The sequence below is a fragment of the Haliaeetus albicilla genome, chromosome 17 (assembly GCF_947461875.1).
Source record: "Haliaeetus albicilla chromosome 17, bHalAlb1.1, whole genome shotgun sequence".
Classification (NCBI taxonomy): Eukaryota; Metazoa; Chordata; class Aves; order Accipitriformes; family Accipitridae; genus Haliaeetus; species Haliaeetus albicilla.
This window is the reverse complement of record NC_091499.1, coordinates 165607-184885: the sequence shown is the minus strand read 5'-3', so window position 1 is coordinate 184885 and position 19279 is coordinate 165607. Positions and strand designations below refer to the sequence as shown.

Below are 19279 nucleotides of genomic sequence, written 5' to 3'. Positions count from 1 at the left end.
AAGGGGCCATGGCAAAAAGAAGGTCCACAAAGAAAAGTCCAATGAGTTTCCCTGTCTTGCAGGTAAACATTCCGCATACGGGCTTGAGCCCTCTCTGACACACAAACACACAGTGAAAGTCATTTCCCTTGATTTTGCTTCTCCCATTCAAAATATCACCATTTTATTCAGTATACCTGTGCCTTAGACAATGACCTTACAATATAATACTACTCAAAAATGAAGACCAGCTGCTTCTCTGCAAAACTCTCACAGCAAACTTTCATCTGAGAGATTCAGAGGACAAAGTCACTGTAATCACGTTTTACCCTGCACTGCCAAAGTCTTACTAACCTTGTATGTGCATATTATAAAAATCATTCATTTATGTTACAGTGAATTACTTTAAGTTAACACCGGGAACACAACACCTGAAATGAATTTCAAGTGACAAGACCATCATCAATCACACTTTCTCAACATTAATGCCACTACATAAAGCCTTCTGCTTCACTGCTTGAAAACATAGGTGTTTTAGGAAGAAAATGTTTTGCAGGTGGTGCCATATATACTGATACTTTTCCCAAATTAGCAGGTTCTTTGAACATATAGCATAAATCAACCAAAATAGCATATTTGACTAATATTTAAAAGACAAATCATTACAAATATTAGTAAAGCTAGAATCAACTTACTTGATCCATATTTCTAACAATATTGAACATTACATCCCAAATGGGGAAAGGAATAAACAAAAAAATCCATAAAAATTAGAAAACAGGAATACCCAACAATTTGATTTGTAGACATTTTATCAGATTACACAAGATCATTCTGCAAAGTAAAAAAGCATAGGCATTAAATTAAAACATGTGCTATCAAGATTGTACATATTAATATTGGAATCTTGATTTCTTATGGTACCAGTTTGTGTTATTTTCAGTTATTATTTTCATTTGCAGATGGTTAGATCCTACATGATGTTTTGACAAAGTATTGTCACAAAAGCAACTTTTTGCAATACAGTTATAATACAAAGACCAGCCAAGTTATTACTTCAATTGCTAGGCTCAAGATGGCGGAAAAAGTTGCTGGATTTAAATACAAGTATGACAAAGCGACTGAAAAACCGCCATTATAATATGAATGGAAAGTTCAGTTATGCTATCATTGATAATTACAACTCTCTGTAAGATAAACTCTTCAAACCCCCAATAAAAGCACTTATGCTACACAGGAATATTTACATATTCTCAAGCATTTGCTTATAGTTTTAAAAAATGTAATGTTCAACAAGCACTAAAACTTTAGGACAAAACATTTTCTGAACTGTAACATTTGTTAAGATAGGAATGATGTAACAATTCAATCTAGTTGATGCAAACACCTGACACTAACGGAGGCATCCCAGTCAGAGTCAGGTTTTTCAGTAGCTATTATCCCCCGCCTCTGGAATTTATCCAAGAGCCATTTCAGAGAAGGAGCCCAGGAAACACAGAAGCTAAGATGATTGTGTGAGCTGGAAGCAGAGTGCTGAACCTCCTTTCCTCCAGTATCCAACCTCAGCAGATCTACAAGCCTAAAGACCAAAAATTAAAAGAACAGCCAAGGTTAACCCACCACAACCTAAGGGCCAAACTCTCACCCAGCTGCTCACTTACCCCCCCGCCCTCAAAGGGACAGGGGGGAAATAGGATGAGAAAGCTCATGGGTCGTGATAAAGGCAGGGAGATTGCTTACCGATTACCACTGCAGGCAAAACAAACTTGACTTGGGGAAAACTAATGTACTGTCAACTAAAACAAACTCAGGTAGTGAGAAACAGAGACAAACATTAAAACGCCTTTCCTCCTCTCTCTCCCAAGCCGAACTTTAATCCTTCGCTCCAGACTCCTCCACCTCTCACCCCAAGCAGCACAGGGAGCGGAGGGCAGGGGCAACTATGGCCGGTGCATAAGAGCTCCTCTCTGCAACTCCCGCCCGCTCACATATTCCCCCTGCCCTGGCATGGGCTCTCTCCCATGGGCTGCAGTCCTTAGGAAAAAAAACAACCTTGCTTCAGCGTGGGCTCTCCACTGGCTGCGGTTCCTTCAGGAACTCTCCACCTGCTCCAGTGTGGGGTCCTCACGGCTGCCATGAAGACATGCTCCAGCGTCACGGAGCTGCTCCTCTCACCTCGGTGTTCCCTCTGCTGCTTCTCACTCCTTTTGGTTCCCTCCTCCTCTCTCTGTCAGCTGTTTTGCCCTTTCTTACACACATTTTCCCCGAGGCACCACCCCCCCCCCCGGTGGCTGCGGGGCTCAGCCGTGCCCGGCGGTGGGTGGGTTGGAGCCGGCTGGAACCGGCTGTGTCCGGCGCGGGGCCACCCCGGACCCTCCTCACAGAGGTCATCTCTGCGGCCCCTCACCGCCAGCGCCTGGGCACCTGCACCTGCCACACAGGTTTAGTCAAGACTACTTGCGTTGTTTTAATAATAAAAAGAGCATTTTATGTGCTCAACCTAAAACCATAATCTCTATATAAAGGATTTTCTGATCAATCACACGGGAAGAGTATTTGTATCGGACAGTAATGGTACTTTGAGAAAAGTGCTCCAAAAAACCTAAACACATCTTCAGAAATCACACCATTTCTGAGGATCAGACGTTACAGGGAAGCTCACACGGACCACTGCAACACTTACAGCAGGTGGGAGACGTTGTCCACCCCTGCACCCATTGCAGTTAACCACACAGGGCGGGAATCGTGGAGGCATACTGCTGTCCACTGCAAACTCCTGTTCAAACAAGTCAGACAACTGCTAATGTAACAGTAAAGTCATTTTCTCAATTATGTGAGGACACTGCTGATAAAGGCAAGTCCTAGCCCATGCTTCTCGGCAGCCTCTTCTGTCCTTTCCCCCTTTCATTCTATTTCAGATTTCTCTGGAGCAATCCTGCTTTGTGCAGTACCGAGTATAACACAGCTCTGATACGGGTCTGCAGGTCTGAACCGCAACACTAAGCCAAATTGTCTGATTTCAAGAAATCAAAAATTAAAACAACTATCCTGAAGAAGGAGATTCAGTACCGGCAATAATTTCATAACCTAAGTTCACTACGTGGCTATAACTGAAATTACCAAAATGCAGCATAGCATTACTCAGAAATGTTTGTGCATGAGCGTAAACACAGTGAAACCCTCATATATAAAACATAATGCCATTTTAATTAATAAAAGTTTGCTTTAAGTTATAAAACAATTGTAGAGCTAACATCACAACTTCCATGAACTATGGAAAATGTTTAGGCTTTCTACGGTTTAATCATCATGAATGGCACAAAGGAAATTATTTACTATCGAATGGGTCAGAGAATACAGAAAGAAAGTTCTTGCAGTATTGATTTTGCACGTAGAATGAACTTCTTCAGTTGTGTTTGCAATTGTCGAGAAGGCTTGAATAGTATTAACTCCCCCTATTATAGAGCCTCAAGGAATAGCCACATAGTCGAGATGTCAAACTCATTTTTAAAGGATGAAACAAAACATACAACTGCTTCGTGTGTTTGATTAGTAAGTGATTAAAGCATAACTCTGACTAAACTGAATTTGTGCCAGTGTCAACATAAAACTTTTTTTAAAAGTCAGTGCTATGAATTATTTACTGTTCTCTCAAAGCTCAGTATCAACACATGAATTCACTCTCATTCTATTCCTCCTTTATAACCCCAGCTAGAATCACCCTGTAACACGCAGGACAGAGTCAACACGAGACTGCAATGTAGTGAGCAACGTAACAAGGCTAGGCGATCACCCAAATTATTCAATGCTTTGGAGACCTAGGAAGAGTAGCTCTAGCACAAGCACACTCTACCATAAAGTGTAAACAGCTTCAGAGCACCTTGGAAAAGACAGGGCAGGCCTTCATCATTAAATCATTCCTGTGTAGGGACAACTCCTTCCAAAAACTTGTGCATGCGACTGCTTGAAGTAGCACCAAACAACCTCAGAGAGGCAAAACATGCATCACAGTACACATAATCAGTAACAGCACACAAACAAACCACAACAGAAAACTATGCTGCTTTAACGTTGAAGAATTGAGCCACTAAGGAGAGCCATAAGAAAGATTCCTCAAAACTACGTGCCTGAAAGACCATCTTTCCACTATCTATATTCAGGGTATTTTGTCCCTTAGAAGCTTGTAACAGACTGTCAAAGCCAGAAGTATTGGCCAAAGTCAAACTACCCCATAGAAGATACAAGTATTTAGCCTAATTTTATGAACCTGTGAAGATACAACCCCCTTCTTTAGAAATAGCATTCAAGCCTAATTTGGATTATCACACACATTAAGATCTTTAATTCTCAAATTCTAATAAAACAAGGATTGCCCATTAGAAAGTGCTGAGAACAAAGCATAGCCAGATGCTGCAAAAACACTATAACACACTCCCAAAAGCACACATAAATAATGCTTACAAAAGTGGCAATATTATCAAATACATTCATTAAGAGACAATGTAAATAACAAATCAGTGATGCTGTTTAAGGCTCTATTGCTTCTTAATTAATTCTGGCCATGATGCATAACTTCTGCACAAAGTCATGAAGACCTCTATACTATCATATAGTGCCTGAAATTCAGCACTTTTCTCTTGATTTCTCCTTTGCAGCAGACACATACGAACATGCATGTGCTACAGAAGCATTACCAAGCACTACTAAACCAGCTGTACTTGCAGAACTTTCATAATATTTCAGCATAATATTTCATAATATTTCAACAACTACTTTTCACAAACAATCCTGGAAGTGTGCTACTGTGTCACAACTTCTATTGAAACGTGCCTCTTCACTCTAGATAAGTCTGAGGAAAATCATTAAAGGTTATCCTCCTAATTTGTGTGTTGTGGAACAGCTACCATTACCATCGTTAGATTTTAAAAAGTTTCCTTATGTACAATCCTTTCTTTAAAAGTGTATTCTTATAGTTTCACTGAAATGTAATTGATGATTATAGATTTGTTCCAGTGAAAACTATACTAATTATCCAGCTACCGAGTGTCATACTCCAGTTATGCCTCTGGTATAGCAGAAAAACGTTAGATTGACCTCTGTGAAACATGCTGGATTTTTGGCCTTCATTTCCAAAAGACTCAATTTAATAATATTCCTAACACCTCTCAGCAGTGCACTGTGCTGGCTAAAATTAGCTGAAACAGCTTATTAAATCTGGTTTCTCAAACTAAATTAGTAATCAAAACCCCACAACTTCAATCAGGAGCTTTGGAACGGGACAGAAATCACTAATCTTCTTTTATTCCTTACTCTGAAAATATGATGAACTTTAATAAAAAAAAAAGTATGTATTAAAACTAAAAACTAATGCAAACCTGAAATACTGCAATAAGTTAAAACATAGCAGTTCTGTAGAAGATAGTTGTCCAAGCTCATGAGTGTTAAAATTTCTAAACCATGATGACAGAGGATAACATCAAGAAGTACTTCTTTACTATAAAGCAGCTATTGGCTTGAACAAAGTAATCTGGGTTAAATGAATTATACATAATGATAGTATGTGTTCATACGAAAAAATTGCAGATTTTCCTCGAACTAAAAAGTCAGGTAGCCTACTCGCTCATTACAGTTCCTGCTCTTTTTCAGACTTCTCAGCTACTCACACAACAGGCAAATTCCAGAAGTCCATGAAGCTTCTCAAAGGTATTTTAAATAGATGCAGATAACCCACATACTTAGCCACATTTCTATAGAATACATTCATTGTTTTTAAATCCCACACAAGTGTTATCAGCTTTCAGCAAGAACATTATGCATCAACTGAAATAAGGATGTCTCTAGTTGCAGTTGTATTAAAGAGTTCTAATGGAAATGTTCACATTAGAGTATCATGATTTTCACCGCACATTAAATAATTCCACTGACTCCAGTTATATACAAAATTAACAAATTGGAAAATTAGCATACTGGCAGCTTCTTAAAGGAATGCATTTTTACTTCACACTGTTTGTTTACTAAACACTCATGGTCAACCTTGATATTAATGTGACATAGCAATATAAAGCTTTGAAAACATTTTTAAAAAGAAATCCAAACTGCCTTCATGTTATTCAATGCCATATTTTCTAGGGCTAAAATTCTGTGCATGATACAGGAGCACCAACTTTTAAATCCTGTGAAGAGTCTAATATTGTAAAACTAGCAACTGACCACTGAATTACTAACAGAAGAACATTCACATACAGCATTTATGATATGTGTCCTGACTAGATTTGATATCTCAAACATTCATACAATGAAGACTTTATTTTTGCCTGACACATTCTGACTTACCCTCATTTCAGTTCTCACTAACAAAAGAAAAATGAAAAAAACCCACAAATCACTATTTTACTTGTTTCAACAAAAAAAGGTTGCAAAATGTGGGAGAAAAGATTGATAAAAAGAGAAAAACCAGTTCTGTGTATGGGGATAACACTTTGAATGAAAAGTCATGCTACTCTTTATGTGAGAAACAATTTTAAAATTCTCTAGCAGAAATGTCTTTAAATGCACATCACATGCTAAATTCCATTTAAAATTAATGAACTCTCAGCCCATAATGAACTTTTTTTTTAGTGCTGCCAGCACTTTTGATAGGGTTTCTCGTATTCTCCAGACGGAAGCAGATAAATTTAAAAATCCAAAAGGCTACTGTCCAAGCGTGCCACTAAACAACGCAAGAAAAGTTGTAAAAATCAGACTTTATCAGACTTACCGCCAGTGCTTTGGATAACTTTGCTCTATAGTTATTCAAAACAATTGCATCAATCTCCTTATGTGGCACATATGCAAAACCATCTTTAATAAACACTCTTCTGGCTCTAAACAGATCCACAGCATCTGCAAGTCCAACCTGAGAAAGAAGAAAAACCCACATTGCAGAATAGCAAAATAATGCAATAACAATGTCTACAACCCTAAGACTCAAGATGGACCAGTAAAGCATTAAGTCATTCTCTCAAAGATTTTGAAATTAAATGTTGGCATTGGAATAGCTGATCATTATTTTGGTGGGAAAATATTGTTTACTTACAGAAAGTCATGCAACTAGGCAAAACAAGCTACTTTAAAGTTTGTATCTATGATTATTAGCCCAATTATGTAGCTTTGCATCACTTACTGATTTGTTATTTGACAATGGACTTCTGTTGCCTGTTTCAGACATCTTGAAATACTTGATTCATGTAAACTATTTATAAAAGATCTTGAAACCCAACCAACTTCACTCCAAAGAAGAATCAGTGAGCTACATTAGATACTTCTTTCCTCTCCCCTCGCTCTCTTGCAAAAACAATTTCAGACTAATACAATCAGACCAAACCTAGTTTCAGCAACAGATGTTCGAGAGTGTCTCCACCCTGAATGGTCTGTCAGCCAGGCAAGTTAAGCCATTTGTCTGGTAAACATTAAAACTTAAGACCGTTTTTGTGGCAAAAGACAAGGGATGACAGAAGAGGACAGAAGACATTAATAGCCGTTTAAAGCTTCCTTCATTCTCCCAACCCCTCCCTCTACCCTTATACGGACATGAAGAAGAACTCTCACTAGTCTCAGTTAATGTAGATACTTTGATTAGCAGTTAGCAATAGTATTACGCAAACTTAAAATCAGTAACTCCAAGTTTAACTGAAAGAGAATGAATGCAAATCTGTGGAATTTAGCAATTTCTACTTACCTTATAGAACATTTGTTCTTTTACTTTAGTCATTCCAGGGGTTGATGTACACAGCTCATTTGCCAATTCATTTTTCAGGTCTTCGCTAATCTAAAATTAAGAGCTTATTTTAAAACTGCTGACATACTTTAGAATAAGGCTTTTTTTCATTAACATGAGCTAAAAGATTAACGTAATCTGTAAATATATCATCACTTTAGTTGACAAGGGAGAAAGAATTACATACTCAGCAAGTGATCACTAATAATTAATTAAGCAGAAACCAGCAAAACACTAGTGGTCAATAGTATTAAATAACCTTTCTTCTGAAGCAGTAATGCAGATTTTAGAATATAGTAATTTTAAACATTAACACAAGAACAATAAAACACAATTTTTAAAAGTCAACCTCTTCAAAATGAAACTTGTGACAATCCCTGCTCATATCTAGATTTACTGTATGTATTAAAACAAAGCATGATGACTTAATGGCAATTACTAAGGACTTAAACAACTTTGTCAGATGTTTAACAAAAACATCAGTTGCAGCTGATTTTTAAATCCAAACTTCCAAAAAAATGACATATCATCTTACATACATGGATTTATCTCTCTCTCCTTTTTTTTTGAGGAGCAAGAACAATGGTATACTTATTGGTCTCTCAATGTTAGTGCTTTTCCAGTTCTTGGAGCAGGTAAGTTAAGCAGTAGTGCTCAAATTTAACAACTTGAAGTATTTAAGCCAAAATTTCTAGCTTGAAAAATCATGGACAATGTTACATTTCCTAATGTAAAAACTTAAATACTGCATATACATAAATACATGTATTATACTTTTTGACTATTTAGTAACACACCAAATGCAGCAGAAAGCCAAACTTAAAATTAGTGTATTGTAATGATTTTACTAGTCAATAAATCATTTGGGGTTTTTATTCAACAGAAAACAATTAACAACAGAACTTGAAATCAAATCGTTCTGTTTCAAATCATGATTAAGCTCAGGCTTTAAAACCTGAAAAAAGTAATAAATTAAAAAAAAAATTAAATCATAAATAATCCACTCTGATAAAACAGATCATACATGCTGGTAATCCAGCAATGATACCTAGTAACTTAAATACATGCAACGACAGTCTTAAATATTTGCACACTATGTTCTTGATAAAGTATAACGGAAGTAGTCCCTGACTGAAAGGGATTAAATGTTAAGGAACACAGAATACCCTCCCAAAACATAGATGGACACCGATGTCACCACAGTATAACACATTGTGTGACACTGCTCTACATAACCTGGATGTGTGCTCCAATGCCCACGGAGAGGTGATATAGGGCTGCAGTCAAGATAGCTTTTAGAGACCAGTCAGGAACCAAGCCAAGGCTATCCCATGCAGTAGATACCCAGACTCCAAATGCAAGACATAAAAGACTTCCTTCCTCTCCATGGAAAGGCACATACGTGCACAAGCAGTTCAGTTTCCTCTCCGAATGGGGCAGAATATCTAATTTGCTGACTAACACTTCTACGCAGTTAAATGGGCATTTAAACAAAACTTTTTTCCTTCCTCTCAGTTGAAAAACTGAGAAAATGAACCAAAACAAACACTTTTATTGGAAGTCATAGGAAGGACCCTTTAATTTCAAACTTGGAGGAACAGCTCAGCAAATCCCCTCTATGAAAGTGATTTGACAGATGCATACGAAATGGCCAAGGCAGTGATGTCTAGAAGGTTTAAGGTTACCCTGTCCGCATCTTGATGTAACCTGTAGTACTCTCTCAGGAAAATCAGCTTTAAAAACTAATAATAAAGCTGCCAGCAAGGCAAAAGAATGTAACTTTGAAGACAGAGGAAATACACAGTAGCATTATATTTCTGCATATGAAAATCTAATGCTCAGGGAAAAACAGCCTGTAAGGAAACAATTTTTTCTTTAACAAAGTAGCTGTATCAAAACAATTAAATGTGTTTGTACAAATGATACGAGAAACCACTTTCTATAAAGTACTCTCACTAACAATCTTGTTCTTGTTAGTCTTTGAAAGATTCCTGCTTTACAAACGTGACACCCTGGAACTATATACAAATTTCACAGTGCTACCAAAACCCTAGTACTCCTTCCAGATGATACATTTCTAGTTTAAGTGAGTATAAATCTCAGTCACCACATCAGCCTGCAAGCTTGCCTTTCACCTAGTGTAGGCCAAAGTTCTAATTTTAACTCCAAAATAGTGACTTCCATTTTTCAAATTTAACAGTTTTATGCATTCTCAGTTGAAATTGCTTAAGAGACCCCAGTCCACCATTCCAAACCCACGGTGAAACTGTCTTCAAATAAAAACAGTACATTTTGTACAGCTATTGTGGTTACAATTGCATTATTTGTTTTAGGATATCTCCCTAAAAAAACCACCAAACCAAGCCAAGGACAGGGTTTTTTTACAGAAAGCTATTAGAGCAGTCCAGTGACTGTTTTACAGACAGGCTTGCAATATTGGGGGGAGAATGAGAATAGGGAAAGGCAAGGATTCCGTGCTTATTTGTTTTTCAAAAAACAATTAGCTCATTTTCATCAGCAAAACCATTTTATTCAGTATTACATTTAATTTCAAGGAGATTTTATCTTTTAATATACACATAAAATAATTATACTGAATCCAAACTTCACAAGCTGTCTAGATCCTTCTTTATTAATAATTTGACCATATCAAGCTTGTACAAGTATAAACTCACAGTGATTTTAGATTTTCTTCCATCTCACTAGCAAAAAATTTAACACTGTTGGGGTAAAAGTGATCCTGGTGAAACCTCCAGAAAAATAGGTTAATGGTCCATGACTAAAGATTTGGATAAGACTGTGGAGAGTATTACTGAAAATACAGTTTCATCAGAAATTGTACTTTTTTAAACAACATTCATCATATAAATAAGTAATACTTATAAAGCTGTTAAATAATTTACTTCTTAAAACCTCAATTATCTTATAGGTTAGGCAAACCTTCAGCAGCCCTATAAACACTTTGCTCCTTGCCTTTTCACCAAATTCGCATTGTCTTCATGTTTTCAGCTAATAGAGAGGAAGAGGAAACAAGGATAACCCTAGCCCCTAACTAAAGCTGGGAGATGACTCCAGAATGCATTTAAAAATAAAATTTGCTTCCCTAAAGACTGGAACATTAACAATAATCTTGCATTGGCATTAAGGATTTCACCACTTTCACGTAAAATTGACAGAAGATGCAATGCAATGAAAATAAGCTCCTTAAAGTCTAAACTCAGTCTCAAGCTTTCAGTTAGGTCATGCGTGTACCTCTGTATACAGAACATGATGAAACATGTATCCCAAGTTTTCTTGGTTCATGGAAGCTGGAAAAGCTTTTTTTTTTGCCTTTCTTTTTTTTGCCTCTTTTTTTTTTTTTAATTTTAATAAGAACACTACACTTTGTACATTTAATAATTTCATCTCTAAAATGGCACCCGCAAGAACACATTCCGGTAATCATTAAAAAATTAGACACAATTAAATACAGCTTTTAGGATTCTAATCAAGATTGGAAAGATAAACAGACTGCTTAACTTTTGACAGCGCTCTATGATGTTCACCAGATAAAATACTGTGATGTTCAAAGTATTAAAAAAAAAAAAACAAAAAAAAACAGAATTCTTCTGAGGGTGTCATCTGGTCCTCATCTGACCCTCCACACTGAACTGATTCAACTCACTCCACAGAATACAATTCACTAGTTTTGCCTCTTTAGTTTGTTGCCAGTTTAGTAAACTGAAACTACTTATCACCAAGTTAGTCTTTGCTTTGCACAAGCAAAGAACAATAACATCAAGAGCAGGATCTTCCCTTTTCAGTGACAGTGGGTCATGTATCGCAGCTTGAAACAACTCAACACTTCATCGTAAGTTTCTGAGACTTAGAAAAATTAGAAAAATCAAGACATAAAAAGGGAAGCCTTGAGAGAAAAGGAAGGAATCAAGGATTTGGGACAAGTTGCATTATTTCTAGTTTTCTTGCTTTCTACATGCAGTTTATTCATTGATTTTTAATCACAGAATTGCCCTGGAAACACAAAGACACATAAATTTAGATTAAAATATTAATAATTTAATATGTAAGGCTTGGTTAAACAAACACTGGTAGTGAGGCAGTCCAAAAACTTCAAAATAAATCTGATATCCCTACTCTGTTTTAATGAAGAGATGAAGATGCATGCACACATTATACTACCATACATGCACAAATACTTAATTTTGCCATTTATAAATCTTCCAGTAAGGAACATCTCAGTGCACAAGTCCTTTCCTTTTCCAAGACTCCACTTCAGTTAATTCACATGCACACATCACTGCTGTCCTTAGAAAGTGAACTTTTTAAAACTTGCTTTTAGTCACTGAGCAGCTTGTACTCAAATGGCACAACACCCTTCTCAAAAAGAGATGGTGTCAGTCTCAATACAGTGCTGTATTACAATTTTAAGTATGAAGCAGACAAAACAATAATTGCCTAGTCAATCTTCTCCACTGCCACACATCACAGTACAAAGCTAGAACTAGAATACAAAAATATTAACCTAGATATCATTAAATTTAAGAATATAAAATGTATTCAGCCAGTTAATGAATACTAGCTTGATGAAGGGAAGGACATCATTCCCAGCGGTCCTACCAATTAAAAGCATGAAGAGCCTTAAATAAAACATTCCAGAGGCTCACAAATCTGTTTTTCACAAATCTGATGATGTTTCTTAAAAATATATCAATTCCATTTTGGCCAGGCAAAAAAGAATTAAGAAGAAAATTGTATTTTCCATAGTACTACAAGTTACTATTTTAGCTCAAGTTCAGGTTGCTGGCATCCCTAAAAATATAAAGGGCTGCACTTGGAATTATTATGTATTCTTATCCATCCACTGAAATGTTGTTTGGGCTTTTTTTAAAGTCACGAGTGGGCACAGAAAGGACATTTCATGGATCTTCCTCAACCATGCAGCTAATTCATGGTTACCATAATCACAGAGAAACTCGGTGACACAGGTCCAGTTGGCTACGTTCCTGACAAACATTTCCCTACATCCATGAAAAGGAAAGCTGAACAAAACCATTACTACAGATTACTCTCAGATCATCACACATACATATTAGAGTTGCACATGACTGAATAGCTAATGGAAGGTCCTTGTGAGAAATACAGCAACACGATTCCTTCCATCTACAAATCAGGACGCTAACACCAGACTCAATTTTACAGAAACTTGTTCACAAATGTTTCTCTAGATTCAATCACACGATTAGCAGGGAAGAGTATTTCAATGTTTGCAGACCATTTTATGAAGCTTACGTCCAAAGCAGCAGCTAGTAAATTCTACTTGCAGTGTAATTACATCCCGCACAAACTATCCCATCAGCTTTTACGCTGCTGTACTAAGGAACAATATAAATATTTCCAAACTTACTGCATTCGCTGCTATGTGAAGAATAAATTCATTTTGGAAACATTCTTAACCTCAACCACTACAAAAGAATTTAACACCTTGATTATCCAAAGAATTTATTTTCTTCTTGAATAACATATGGATATAATTTTTAAAAATACACCATTATTTCCCAATTTTCTCTTCCCTTATGCCCCAAAAGAATATCTAAAATATTTATAGAAAAAGAGAGGACACTTGATGACACCATTATCCTTGTCTACATTAAGTTTCTCCCAGGAATCCAAAATTACTGATTGCCAAGAACTGAAGATCTACAAGGATCAGGTTAGGACTTACTTGCTATTCTTTCATCATTTCCAAACCATTAGATAAATGGCAGTCAAGTGTGACCTCGTCAACTACTGAGTACTAGAGCACATTATCACAGAAGGAGTGTGGGTACCCTTCCCACCTCTGTCATAAGCTGAAGAACCCAGTGTAGAAGATACCTATTCTCCACTGCGTTTCTGGTATAGCTGCCATTTCATATTACTTTAGAAATCCAGGGTTGCAGCAGAACATCTACCTCAGGATTCAGACTGTATTCCAAATGTTATCTGGATGCTTTCAGCTAGATTAGGAGGAAGAAAATTTTCATTCATCATCTCATTTTTATTACAGCCTTTTTTGCAATTTTTATTTCAAAGCACGTAAGTTTTTCAAAGTCGGAACAGAATGTACTTCAAATCAGAAATAGCATGTACAGTACCCAGCACAGAAGGATTCAACCTTACAGTGGACTCTAAAGGTCCTATTTAACTCAAACAATGAACCACACAAAGCTATTTAGTAAGAATCGTAGTGCTCTAGTGTACTAAAGGAGGCATAAGTAACTGTACAGTTTAAGTTTGACTTTAGTTTCACAAGTCAATTTCAAGCAACAAAAGCTATCTTCTAAGGGTCCATTTCGATGTCTGCAGATAATCAGCATCGGTTTCTAATCAAAGCAAGATGATTACCAAATTAAAACTTTTAATTAGCATTTTGCATCATTTACAAACCGTTGTTCATTATGTTTATGAAGGTGAAAAGGGTCATACCAAGTAGCTATATGTTCTTCAAGCACATTTATTACTTCATTCCACCGTTTTATAGAACATCATCAACACCATATGTGCAAATCATAGAATCATAGAATGGTCTTGCTTGGAAGGGACCTTAAAGATCATCTAGTTCCAAGCCCCCTGCCATGGGCAGGGACACCTTCTGCTAGACCAGGTTGCTCAAAGCCCCATCCAACCTGGCCTTGAAACACTGCCAGGGATGGGGCAGCCACAATCTCTCTGGGCAACCTGTTCCACTGCCTCACCACCCTCATGGTGAAGAACTTCTTCCTTACATCTCATCTAAATCTACCCTCTTGCAGTTTAAAGACATTACCCCTTGTCCTATCACTACATGCCCTTGTAAAAAGTCCCTCTCCAGCTTTCTTGTAGGTTCCCTTTAGGAACTGGCAGGCTGCTATAAGGTCTCCTCCGGAGCCTTCTCTTCTCCAGGCTGAACAACCCCAACTCTCTCAGCCTGTCTTCACAGGAGAGGTGCTCCAGCCCTCTGATCATCTTCCTGGCCCTCCTCTGGACTCGCTCCAACAGGTCCGCGTCCTTCTTATGTTGGGGGCCCCAGAGCTGAATGCAGTACTGCAGGTGGGGTCTCACCAGAGCAGAGTAGAAGGGGAGAATCACCTCCCTCAACCTGCTGGTCACGCTTCCTTTAATGCAGCCCAGGATACGGTTGGCTTTCTGGGCTGCAAACGCACATCGCTGGGTCCTGTTGAGCTTCTCGCCAACCCACACCCCCAAGTCTTTCTCCGCAGGGCTACCCTCAATCCATTCTCTGCCCAGCCTGTATTTGTGCTTGGGATTGCCCCGATCCATGTGCAGGACCTTGCACTTGGCCTTGTTAAACTTCATGAGGTTCGCACGGGCCCACCTTTCAAAGTCTATCAAGGGCCTTCTGGATGGCATCCCTTCCCTCCAGCGTGTCGACCACACCACACAGCTTGGTGTCATCGGCAAACTTGCTGAGGGTGCACTCGATTCCACTGTTCATGTCACTGACAAAGATGTTAAACAGCACTGGTCCCAATACCGACCCCTGACAAACGCCACTTGTCACTGCTCTCCACTTGGACATGGAGCCATTGACCGCAACCCTTTGAGTGTGACCATCCAGCCAATTTCTTATCCACTGAGTGGTCCATCTGTCAAATCCATGTCTCTCCAATTTAGAGAGGGATGTTGTGCGGGACAGTGCCAAATGCTTTGCATAAGCCCAGGTAGATGATGTCCATGGCTCTTCCCTTATCCACCAACACTGTAACCCCGTCGTAGAAGGCCACCAAATTTGTCAGGCACAATTTGCCCCTTAGTGAAGCCACATTGGCTGTCACCAATCACCTCATTTTCCATGTGCCTCAGCATAGATTCCAGAAGGATCCGCTCCATAATCTTGCTGGGTACAGAGGTGAGACTGGCCTGTAGTTCCCTGGGTCTTCCTATTTTCCCTTTTTAAAAGTGGGGGTTATGCTTCCCCTTTTCCAATCAGTGGGAACTTCCCTTGACTGCCATGATTTCTCAACTATGATGGATAGTGGCTTAGCCACTTCATCTGCCAGTTCCCTCAGGACCTGTGGGTGCACCTCATCAGGTCCCACAGACTTGTGCACCTTCAGGTTGCTTAGGTAGTCTCGAACCTGATCCTCTCCTACGGTGGGCAGTTCTTCATTCTCCCATTCTCCCTGCCTTTGCCTTCTGTGACTTGCGCGGTGTGACTGGAGCACTGGCCAGTGAAGACTGAAGCAAAAAAGTCATTGAGTACCTCTGCCTTCTCCATGTCCCAGGTAACCAGGTCTCCCATTTCCTTCTGGAGAGGATGCACATTTTCCTTAGTCTTCCTTTTATCACCAATGTACCTATAGAAGCTTTTCTTGTTGCCCTTGATGTCCCTGACCAGATTTAATTGTCAGGTCCAGATTTAATTGTCAGGTCTTTCGCTTTCCTAATCTGTTCCCTGGCTTCTCGGACAATTTCTCTGTATTCGTCCCAGGCTACCTGTCCTTGCTTCCACCCTCTGCAGGCTTCCTTTTTGTGTTTGAGTTTGTCCAGGAGCTACTTGTTCATCCATGCAGGCCTCCTGCAACTAATAAACACATGCAACTAGAATTACTGCAGCAAAATGCTAGTTTTCTCCATGACTAATAAAAAGTCATGCTTATAGTTCAAGGATCCATTAGAGAAGGATAAAGAACAACCCTCATCCATCCTGCCAGTGCACAAAAAAATGGCAAGTGCCTGTTCTCCCCTCCTTACAGGCAACGCTTCTCCCTCTTAGATTTATGAAATGTGTTTATATTCTCCTGCGAATCAAGCTTTAATAAAGAAGTCTGTAAGAGAATACTACAATTCATTTTAAGCCTAAGTGTTTTAATTAAACCTCACCCCATCTACCCACCCCTCACAATGTTAGCTCACTAGAATGCTCAGGTTGCTTTGCAATCAACCCAATTATTTTGGGTTGCAGCCAGTTAGTAAGACTGCTTTGCAAAAGACATTACTTTACAAACAGACCTGCCAGTCGGCCTACCAAATCCTCGGACTGCAGTACATTGGCCTAAAGAGTACTACCTACTGGTTGAACCAGATTCCTACACTACTAATACTTTTGAGGAAAGAGGTCTCCCTAGGATTTTATTCCCCTAATACGTAACTACAGTCAACTACAAGAGGTAGCTATAAACCTAGATATTAATGGAGGGGTTTTTTTACCTGGCACAAATAACAATTTTAACAAAGGAACAGCCAACTCTCTGACAAAGCCGCCACTTGGTTTCACTTAAATCTGTCTTCTGAAACTTGAATCATTAAACTGAGAAATGTATTACTTCCTTTGAAATTAAGTACTTTAGGATGAGAGTAACCTGTTACATTTTTATAGCGCTAATGGTATACATATTTCACTGAATTACTTAAACTCTAGCATTTAAAAAACCCAACTACTCCTAAGCCTTTCCACATACAATTTTGTTTTCTATTATGACTTTAAGCATGGAGTTAAGTAACAGAATACATATTTTTAGCTTACTTTGGCAATAAGGCACTGTTCCCCAATTAGACATGCATCACTTCTGACATTTGCTGTCACCTCTAAGACAAGCATCATTGGTTTTCAATCAAAGGGACAAATACAAGATTCAAGTAGCAGGAAATTACGATGAAATTCAGAACCATTTCCTTCACAAATGCAAACTGCAGCCTACTTGGATATAGCTACCACTTTAGCTTGTGTCTTGGTTTCAGCTGGGATGGAGTTAATTTTCTTCCTAGTAGCTGGTACAGTGCTAGGTTTTGGATTCAGTATGAGAAGAATGTGGATAACACTCTGATGTTTTCAGTTGTTGCTAAGTAATGTTTAGACTAAGTCAAGGATTTTCCAGCTTCTCATGGCCAGCCAGCAAGAAGGCTGGAGGGGCACAAGAAGTTGGCACAGGACAGAGCCAGGACAGCTGACCCAAACTGGCCAAAGGGATATTCCATACCATGTGATGTCATGCCCAGTATAGAAAGTGGGGGGAGTTGGCCTGCGGGGATCGCTGCTTGGGAACTAACTGAGCATCGGTCAGCAAGTGGTGAGCAACTGCATTGTGCATCACTTCTTTTGTATATTCCAATTCTTTTATTATTGTTGTTGTTATTTTATTATTGTTATTATTACCATTATTATTTTCTTCCCTTCTGTTCTATTAAACTGTTCTTATCTCAACCCATGAGTTTTACTTGTTTTTTTCCCCCCGATTCTCTCCCCCATCCCACTGGGTGGGGGGAAAGTGAGCGAGCAGCTGCATGGTGCTTAGTTGCTGGCTGGGGTTAAACCATGACAGTGTGGTGTAAGTTTCCACACAGTAAAATTAGGCTCTAGACAGTTTCCACTTGTAAGCATTTTTCCCCATCCTGTTTGGGAAAGGAAGAAGTATTATTTGATACCTCTGAAACACAAAGCCATAAACCCAATCAGAAGAACATTTTGGTTTATACACCAAAATGGATAATTATAGTCACAGCCTTTTAGTGGCTAGACATGATATTGAGTATTTTCTTTTGCCTATATCTGTCCTTACTAAGGAAACAAACCAGTCCCATTCTCATTAATCCAAATCTGACTTTAGGATCTTCCGTACCCAATAAAGGCAGTCATAAAACATTTTTTCAAGAAGCTAAACTACAAATATTTATACAACTGCCCCACTACTGAGATACATGCTTTTGAAATAAGCATAATAGTGATATCAGTAAGTCTCTCATAGGAGTGCTCTGATCATAAAAATGGAAATTAAAGAATTTTAATTTCTACTGCTTAAAGCCGCTAAAAAAGCACTTCAATAGCAACATCAAAGAGCTACTTTGGAAAAAAAAATTAACTCTAACACTAATGCATTTTGCTCTTTCCTTTTATTTTGCAGTGCTTTCCTCTCAAATGCTGGCAGATGCACTACAGAGCATTAGCTCCCCCAGCTGACTATTCCCATCTGCTGTTCCTTCCCCATTACTATGATCCAAAGCATTTTATTAAAACAATGTGCTTTATAACAGCATTAAAAAAATTAAGATGGCTAATTTTGCAACAACTGGCAGTTACCCAAAAATAAGGCCTCCAACCTAGAAGTTATAAAAAAAGTCGTAATATTTTTTTCAAATTTCAAGAGGCTTTTCAGAGGTGAAGAAGTTCTAAGATAATTTAAACAGGATTTTTTATGCTCTGTGGAGAAGAAACACCAACACAGAAAGATGTATTCAAGAAGAAATATACTACACTTTGAAGTTTACTTCTGCACACTGCAGAAAGATAACACAGAACAGAAGGGAATCTAAATTCAATTATACATCATCCTTATACCACTGATAAAGACACGATAAAAACTATTAATTTTCATTTCTTGTGGAAGCAACAAAGAGGAAATACGTCTGTTTCAAGGAACAAACAGTCTGAAGATAAGATGAAGGAACGGTCACAGGAAATCAGAACAGTCAAGATGCTGACTGATCATCACTGGAAAATAAATTTAAGATAAAACTCTACATTCTGTTCCACTCCACATTCCAGTATATCAAGTTAAATTCCTGGAA

The 19279-nt window shown here is 38.3% G+C and overlaps 1 protein-coding gene across 3 annotated transcripts in view; it reads right to left on the bottom strand.

The window, feature by feature from the left end:
• PRIM2 (DNA primase subunit 2) overlaps positions 1-19279 on the bottom strand; it is a 132527-nt gene that overhangs the window by 95579 nt on the left and 17669 nt on the right. For all 3 annotated transcript variants that reach the window (XM_069804567.1, XM_069804565.1, XM_069804564.1), the window contains exons 5-6: positions 7697-7786; positions 6737-6874 (exon numbers count right to left, since the gene is read on the bottom strand). In XM_069804567.1, the coding sequence (XP_069660668.1) occupies positions 6737-6874; positions 7697-7786 (228 nt within the window). The remainder of the gene's footprint in view (positions 1-6736; positions 6875-7696; positions 7787-19279) is intronic.